At 44.9% G+C, this 8,609-nt stretch overlaps 2 protein-coding genes across 4 annotated transcripts in view; one reads left to right on the top strand and one right to left on the bottom strand.

Moving 5' to 3' along the window:
* Nucleotides 1-250: 250 nt before the first annotated feature.
* DNAJC17 (DnaJ heat shock protein family (Hsp40) member C17) overlaps nucleotides 251-8,609 on the bottom strand; it is a 28,835-nt gene continuing 20,476 nt past the window's right edge. For 2 of the 3 annotated variants that reach the window (XM_090033418.1, XM_090033419.1), the window contains one exon: nucleotides 251-511. In XM_090033418.1, the coding sequence (XP_089889544.1) occupies nucleotides 389-511 (123 nt within the window). In that variant the 3' untranslated portion in view covers nucleotides 251-388. Of the gene's footprint in view, nucleotides 512-4,281; nucleotides 4,416-8,609 lie in introns of all 3 variants that reach the window. The other variant, XR_016440313.1, reaches the window with a different exon arrangement.
* Nucleotides 3,372-4,007, top strand: C2H15orf62 (chromosome 2 C15orf62 homolog). Its single transcript, XM_090033421.1, has one exon. The coding sequence runs from the start codon at nucleotides 3,468-3,470 to the stop codon at nucleotides 4,005-4,007; it is 540 nt and encodes a 179-aa protein (XP_089889547.1). The 5' UTR covers nucleotides 3,372-3,467.

The following is an 8,609-nucleotide window of genomic DNA, read 5'->3' as shown; positions in this document are numbered from 1 at the left end:
AAAAGTTACCTAAACACTTACTTCCCATGTGAAATTCCCAGACCTAATCTTGACCTCAAGCAGCCACAATGTCTTGGAGTCCTTTCAGCTGGTACCTCAAAAATTAGGTCATCAGCTATGGTGCAGCTACCATAAAAAAAAAAAAAAGAAGACTAAATGATATCTGTTCTTCTGCCTTTTCCTAACAAGGGAAGAAATTATGTAAGAGCTGTGCAGGCTTGAAAAGTAGTATGCCTTCAGCCCTGCCCCAAGAAAAGATTCCTATAGCCATTTTTCTTAAAAAACAAGGTTTATTGATTTAAATTAAGAAAACATTTTTTCAATGAAGGGTAGGAGTCAGGAGGAGGAAGGTGGAACGGGGTGAGGGGCAGGGAACTACTTCCCCATGCTAGGTATGAGACTCTTCTTCATCTTCCCGCTGGAGCTGCTCAATCAGGTGCTGTCTCTCAGCTGCTTGGCGCATCCGCATCATCACCAAGCTTTCATAATCCCGCTCTGAGAGCACAGAACCCTACAGAACGAGTGAGAGAGGACCCAGGTAGTCAAAACCATCCTATATCCCAGGCTTATGATTCCCAGAAATTCTCCGCATTATTCCATGAGACACCCCTATGACATTTTGAATGGAAAGGTCTACAGCTGTTATTCCAGCACCACTAGGGCAATAGACTAACAGAGCTATGCCCCACGTCAGGTTAGAAGAGAAATTTGCTACTGGAAGTAGCCAGCAGACAGGTGTCTGCACTATGATGGATATACTCACTGGCAGCAGCAGCAGAGAAAAGGCTGTAACAGCGTATGGAGATTAACTCCTTTTCCTTCCCTCTTCCCATCCCCTCTTCCCAGGTTCTACAGCCTGTCCCACCATGTCAAGGCAAGGCTTGGTGGGGTGGCATAGAGAAGCGTGCATTGCTATCATTTCTGCCAAATGTGAGGAAGGACTTAAACACACTGGAATTCAGCAAATTCACAATCATTGCAACACTTTTAAACAAACAGAAAGAAACAATGCACTAGGCTGGCACATTATGATGGTGTCTTACAGGGGCATGGTTGACTATCTGGTCAATATTTATGCCTGCCCCTTGCTCCATTTTCTTAGTTTTATGTGGTTCTTCTACACAGAAGATTCACACAACCAACTGAAAGTTATCATGTACAACATACTGTCTAATATACAAAGGGACTAAATGAAGGAGTCTTCTCTCTCAGTTTCCTTCAAGCAAAGGAAAACAATTTCAGATGTAAGGTATTCTGAATTAATGGCATCTTTCACAGTGATATTTGTTTTATGTTCTTCACTCAAGTTTTTACTGCTAATCCTGGATCTATTGTTCTTGATCACAGAAGTACAAACCATTTCAAAGTAAATCTGGTATGCTAAAAGACGCTCTTCTTTTGCTGCATTTCTGAGACAGCCTTCCCTCAAGAATTAAACTCTTGCCATTTCAAATACTGTCCAAGTACAATAAAAGCACACTGTGTAACTCATTCAAGTTCTATAGCATCATTAGCATCTGATGCCAAGCATACCATGCAGTTAAAACCCTGGTGCAGTCTTGCGTATATCTTGCCAGTTACAGAACCAAAAACCACTGTAAAATGTAAGCCTCCCTAAAGCATGTTTACTCAGAAGTGACTATATAAAATTAGTACATGCCAGATCTGCTCCCATGTGTTTGAGAATCCTTTGCTTTTCTGACAAAAACACGTTTGTATTAACAGTGAGGAACCACTCTAGTGATGATAACTCAAGCCTCAGTATTTAAGTCCAAGGTTCACTGCAGAATCTTTAGTATAAATATGGCCCTCCTCACTTCAAGATTTATTCAAGATATTGCAAAGCTTTGAGACATTTGTCTTCTTCACTTGATGCTCAAAAGGTAAAAAGCCTTCCTGACCAAAAAGAAACTGAAAATGAAGAGAGGAAATTTCACATTTATCAGATATATTCAAAGCTGTCCAAACCAATACTGAATGTGGCTATGACAGCAAGGCATGAAAAGCCTCTTAAAGCAAAACTAGGCACCCCCAGGAAGGAGGCTCCTCTAGCTGAGGGGTAATATGAGATACCAGGAAGATACAGAATCTCACAACTAACTGAACTCTCAGAATGGGAAGCTTGGAGGATGTTACACAGTAAGTAGTATCTTAGCAAGTAGATGTATTAATAACCTTTTGATACCATGAGACAACAGCAAGGATGTAGTTAATACCTAAGACAGGCCATACTTGGGCCAAATAAAACGAACTGTCTGCAGATAAACTAGGATGCTTCCCAGCTAAACCTGAAGCCCTTCTCCAATGAGCACAGATTCCTTTTTGCCATCTGCCTGGCTTGATTAATTAGCCAGCACGAGGCTCTTGCATGTGAGTCACCAAAACCAGAATGTGTTTATCTCTACCTCGCATTTTAGTGTTAAAAATAAGAGGCACAACCCTTCCCCTCCATCTGTGGATCTCAGTGACACAGCCAGCTCTGTCAGAAATATCTTTAGGTAGAGCTATAGAGGGAGAATCAAAGTGCTGCTGGGGGGGAAAAAAAATCATGTTGACAGGTCCCTCAATTCAAGTGCCTCTCAGGAATCTTGCCTTCTCAGGCAGTGTGGGCTGATGCTTCACCACTCTACACACCTACTTCCTGCAATCCTGGCAATTACCAATAGTGTAAAACCCAGTTTCTGACGTGGCTGACTCAGCAAGGGCTTGGCTCAAAACAAATACATATGCACAAGGAACTGCAGCCTGGGAAGCAGTGACAAGAGACGGAAGAGAAGAGAGATGAAGAGAAAGAGATTTGGTGGATTTTAACAGCCATTTCCAAACCAACTTAGCCTTGCCTGGAGTTGCTGCTCCTAACATACAAGCAGTGTCTAGTGTGGTTCTCTGCACGAAGTGCTTCAGCTACTTCTCCTTTCTACCTGCCCAACTCTGCCCTGCTCCAATACAAGGTAAGTCCCTGTTCTAAATTCATTTTTTCTAATGTTTGCTCATTTCAAATTCCTCTCCGGCTATTTCTGTCACTGTCCTCAGTGTGAATAGGCTAATGGCTCCCCTTCCTATCCACCTAGTGCAGTTTTTGTATTGTGCCTTTCACCATGAAAGTGCCTGGTTACCATGGCATCAAGTGCCCTTTTGTTCTAGATGTTGGGTGAATTTGTTCTCATTATGACTGCCTCCCCTTACTGCTCTTCATTAGTTTAGATCTGCAGCACAGATCAATACACACAGATCCCACATTCCTTTCTATACTAAAAAGGTAGATTTCCATATAAACAAAATGGGCTACTGACACCTTACCATAAGGATGTGGTAGGAATGAATTTGTATTTCCTATAATACCAGCCTCTTTTGATTTCTTTTCCTTCCAGCTACCAGAGTTGGAAGGTAGGAGACTGTTCCTGACTGGGTTTTCGCTAAACGTGCCATTAGAGTCCTGAGACTGATCCTCCTTTCCTCATCTCACCATGGATACTTGGCGGAGAGGATCCATTAAGTCCTCAACGTTCTTCAAGCGTTTTTCGCTCAGGAGGCATAAAAAGCTGGGTAATCAAGTCATCATCTTGAATCAGAATAGCAACACAATTGACAACGATGGGCAGTACCACAAGAGGGAACTAAGGGACATGAAGGACAAATCGGAATACCTGTCATGCCAGAGTGAGCAAAACCTTGCCAAGGCACAGGCACCTCCCAAGCCTCCCCGGCTGTACCTGGACAGTTCCAGCTGCCCCAACATAATCGACCACACAGATTCCCCCTCTAAAGACATCTCCTTTTCCAGTGCCAACCCTCAGTACCACAAAGCTACTCAAACGCAGCAGGCTCACATCCACAAGGACCAGGCTACAGACTGGGGGACTGCTGAGAGAGGCTCCCAGACTGGCTCACCTCTTTATGACCCATCTGACCCCTTCTTTTCCTTCAAAGTGGACTTGGGGCTATCACTCCTTGAGGATGTGCTGCAGACCCTCAGGAAACAGAATCCCAGAGATTACACCATTTGAAAGCACCTGCCATTTAATTTACTGAGCTAATTAGCAGGACTGACAGGTTTTTAGCCCTAACAGAGGAAGGGATACCATTGTCTTATTGTCTTGCCTTACCCACCACAAGCTGCTCCTGTCCTTTCTTACAGAGCTGTCAATCACCCAACCACATGCTGGAATAAAGGGAAACATTTCCATTCTTCAGACTGCGCTGAAAATTTTTCTCCCACTGTTTACCATGCACCTCATCCTGGTAAAAGAAATCACTTTACTTGGCAACACAGAGACTTACTATTTTTGGAACATGATTGAGACTACAGAAGGTGTGGGAATCGAGGTGGACGGAACATGATTCATGGGTTACTGGACAATCTGGATGTGAAGATAGCTCCCACATTTCAAAGCTATAGCTGAGGAATTGAGAACCTGTCCAAAGAGAGAAACTGGAGTGTTTACCCATATCACAAGCGGAGATTCTAGATATGAAGATTAAGGATGTTCCTTTTTCTGGTGGGTTTCTTTCCCAATAGCTCTAGTGTGATGGGCATTCATAGTCACCTTGTCATTGAAAACAGGTAAGCAGCCAGAAAGACTCCTAATATAGGATCAGCAAATTCTCCATCCTGCTAGCAGGAGAAGGAGCTTCTGTAGATATATTGCTTTCTGGAGCTTATTCTGAATAATCAGCTGTAAAGATATATGCGAGAATAAATGTATCTGTTCTAAATGTGTCTTTGCTTTTTTATCAAAGAGCATAGCTCATACATATGGTACATGGTAATCAATTGCTTCAGGTCCAGTGCTCCGTGGTCCCTTAACCTCCTCCAGCAAGATGACTCCATGGCTCCAATTTGTTCTGCAGCTCCTGACAGGAAAGACTAGAACTGCAGCAGCTGTAACATCCTTCTCCAACCGCAGCACTGAGAACATCACTCAGATGCTAGACCTTTTACTAAATCCCCTGAAAGAACACTGCTGCCCATCTGAGATACCAAGCTGTTGCCAAGCCTGGCATCAAGGCTCAGAACAATTTGGGTAAGTGCCTAGTTCTAATCAAAATGCTGCTGCCACAAAAATTCTGCAATAATTCTTACCACTGACTAGTGGTGCCTTTTTTCTAGGGGTCATTAATAAAAGGCATCTGAGGCATTCAGCCTTTGGGCAAATCATCTCAAAGAAGGTGCAAATAGCTCTTATCTCAGTAGATGTAAAAGCCATGCAGCACTAAGGAGTTTAGCTATCATCTATATGACAGAGTTCTGCCCTTAGAACTGATGGCTGCAATGAGTAGAGTTCACACCCTGTAGTCACGTAGCTGGGGCAACAAAACCCCAGGGCACAAGCAGCTGTGCTGGCAAAGGGCATCTTCTCCCTACAGAGTTTGTCCTTTGAATAACTAATACAGATCTGGTGGCAGAAAAACTCCTGCTAGCTGTGTCTGTACTAGGGGGTCCAGTTGCTAAAGCACTGGTACCACAATTAAAATGGCAGCAGCCTATCTAGGGTACAGGACAGTGTCAGAGAGAAAGCTGTGCTCAGCACCTGTACAATAGAATTGCTGGATATCTAGCTAACAGTGGAAGGGCAGTGAGCTGGTAGAAAGCTCCCAGAGACAACCTTGCTGGGAGGTATCTTTGCATGCTGCAAATCACTCATTCAGTAGTAGAATATTCAGCGCTGCTGCAATGTCTGACAAAAACTTCCCGCCCTTAGTAGCTAAAAGTCCAGAACCACAAGCTGTTTCAAAGCAGAAAAAATAGCACATGTACAATCACCAAAGCACTGTGGCTTTTCAACAGCATTCTGAAGGAGAGCATGCAGGTAGCTTCAGTTATAGGAAGTGGAAAGCTTATCTAGGTGTATGAGCAAATTAAAAGCATGAAGCAAGGGGAGTGGTAGAAGAGTGAGGGCAGACTGAAGAGAATAAGATATAGGTGGAGCTGAAGAACCTAAAACTGAGAACCCTGAACTTAATATAAGATGGGAAGGATGATGGGGAGTGAATAATGAAAGATGAAGTAGGGGTGGCTGGTGCAGCAGAAAAAGAAGCTCTCTCAGAAACTGCATTTTGGATGGACTGGAGAGGAAGGGGAGCTGAAGGGAAGGAGTGAAGTCAGTGAGCAGCCAAGAAATATAGTTCCAGATCCTGGACATGTTAAAAGAAAACAGCAGGATCTGGGAGGTGTTGCGTAGGCAAGGAGTAGAAAAGAAAGGAATTGGAGAGTACCTCATGGCTCCAAGCCTGGAAAGCAAAAGGAGAGCAATATTATCACAGTGATGGCAGATGTTACTGGCAATGACAGTGGACTGGAGGAATGTGTCGAATGGAAGGGTCACTGCATGAATGATTATCTTTTACTTAGTAGATCCCAAGCCCTCTCCACTTTAACAGTGGACATGTACTCCTACTGGAGGGAATCCATGCAGAAGCAACTCTCCTTGCTCCATGCACCAGGAATACCATAGGCTGCTTTGGCGTGCCCTGCCTTTCTGTGCAGCCGCATTAATCTGATGCAGCAGACAGATGCAGTTTCATGCTAACAAGCCTTTTGTCATGAAAACAAGCCAAGAAAAACGCAATCACGAGTCAGGGCTTTCACAAGTGAATCTGCTAGAGCCAAGAATGCATTATCATATCAAGCAGCAGTTGTATCAATGGCCTCTTACGCAGTGAATGAGCTGGGCCATTAGTTCTTGCTCTTGTGCCTCCAAGGGGGATGCTGAGATCTAGTAGGCTGACTACTGCCGGCCACCCCAAAAGACTCTGTAGTGCATGGAACTAAAGCCAGCTCTACACTGTACATTCCCAACCTCTAAACTCTGCTCCTGCATAAGCCTGCAGCCAAGCAGAGATGCCACTCTGCTTTTCACAGGCAGGTGCATATATACCAAGAACACACCGCAGCCTGCAAAACTTGGGGTGGTGGCTAGGCAATGCCACCTGCAATCCCCTCTACATTCCTCCTTGCATTGGTTGGGAAAGATCAAACAGCCTTGGAAACTGCCAAAAATATTTAGCTCCTAAATATACCCAAGGCTGGTTTCTAAGCACCCACTAAAATGGGGGTTGAGAACACACGCAGTGAGAAGCAGAATCACTCTTGGCACTGACTAATTTGTTAGGGCTTGTTTTTGACCTCCAAATGAAGATGGCTTACATGAAATTTAAAGACTATGCCAGACCTGAACTCACTGGCAGAGGAGCTTGCAGCACTTCACCCCATCCCTCAGGAGTGGCTATGGTGTCACCATCTGAACCAGACATGCAAGGGTCTGCAGAACTAAACACACTATACCTTACAATGCCCTTACGTGGCACTATTTACTTTTGCATTTCAGAGTATTTACAGGTGGCTACGGTCCCCATCTTTCACAACGGGGAATGTAAGCAGAGGGAGCTTACGTGATTGCCACTGACTTGCTGCACAATCTCAAGCACAGTCAGAAATAGAAGCCAGGTTTCTTGTTCTCACAACTAGGGACTGAGTTTAGAATACTGCTACTGTAGCACAACAAGTGCACAGGGATTATTTAGGGCAGGGGTGTCAAACATACAGCCCACAGCCAGATCTGGTTTCCAGAGCAGTGTCATGTGGCTTGCAGGGCTCCTAGAGGGGGCATGAATTTGGGAATGGGACTTTTTGCTTGAATTCAGGACACAGAGCCTGTTAGGGATGTGTGCTGATGGGGAAGGGAGATAGGGGGAGGCGAGACATGGCTGCATTAGTCCCCACAGCTCTCTGACACTACTCATCCCAATCACCACCACTAGAAGTGGGTCTGGATCTGGCTCCCAAGGAACAGTGTGGGCTGGATCCAGCCTCAGGGGACAAGTGAGTTTGACATCCTTGGTTCAGTGAAATTTAACAGAGTATAGCAGAGTTAACAATCATCTTGTGTGTGTCCCATTTTCAATCAGATTCCAGATGGCTTTCTCTCCCAAACATCCCGCTGCATTATCACAAGCCTCCGCAGTCATAGAATCAGAGAACATTTCATAGACATTAGGGCTGGAACAGACCTTGGAAGATCTTCAAGTCCAGCCTCCTGCCCCAGGGGCAGGAAGTCAGCAGGGGTCATAGGATCTCAGCAAGATAAACATCCATATGTCTCTTTAAGGGTTCAAAGTAGGTGCTTGAACCACCTCCAGCTGGAGTCTATTCCAGACCTTGGCGGCTCGGACAATAAAGAAGTTCTTCTGTATGTCCAGCCTGAAATGGTCATGGAGGAGTTTGTGACTATTTGACCATGTCATCCCTTGGGGCACTCTGGTGAACAGATGTTCCCCCAAATCCTAGTGAGCACCCCTTACAAACTTATAGGCAGCCACCAGATCACCCCTGAGCTTGCGCTTTTCCAGGCTGAAGAGTCCCATAGCTCTCAGCCTCTCACCATGAGGTCTGTTTTCCGGACCTCTGATCATGTGCATGGCTCTCCTCTGTACTCTCTCAAGCTTCTCCACATCCTTTTTGAATTGTGGAGTCCAAAACTGGACACAGTACTCCAGCTGTGGCCTCACCAAGGCTGAGTACAATGGGAGAATGATGTCCTGGGATTTGCTTGAGAAGCATCTATGGATGCAAGCCAGCGTTTTGCTCACTTTACTAGCTGCAGCATCAC

Source organism: Crocodylus siamensis, chromosome 2, assembly GCF_052110815.1.
Source record: "Crocodylus siamensis isolate JL-2025a chromosome 2, ASM5211081v1, whole genome shotgun sequence".
In the NCBI taxonomy this organism is placed as follows: Eukaryota; Metazoa; Chordata; order Crocodylia; family Crocodylidae; genus Crocodylus; species Crocodylus siamensis.
The sequence above is the reverse complement of the archived record's forward strand: the minus strand, read 5'-3'. Positions and strand labels throughout refer to the sequence as shown.

What these genes read in the sequence shown, in the direction of transcription:
- C2H15orf62 (XM_090033421.1), top strand. Translation starts at nt 3,468, where the DNA reads ATGGATACTTGGCGGAGAGGATCCATTAAGTCCTCAACGTTCTTCAAG.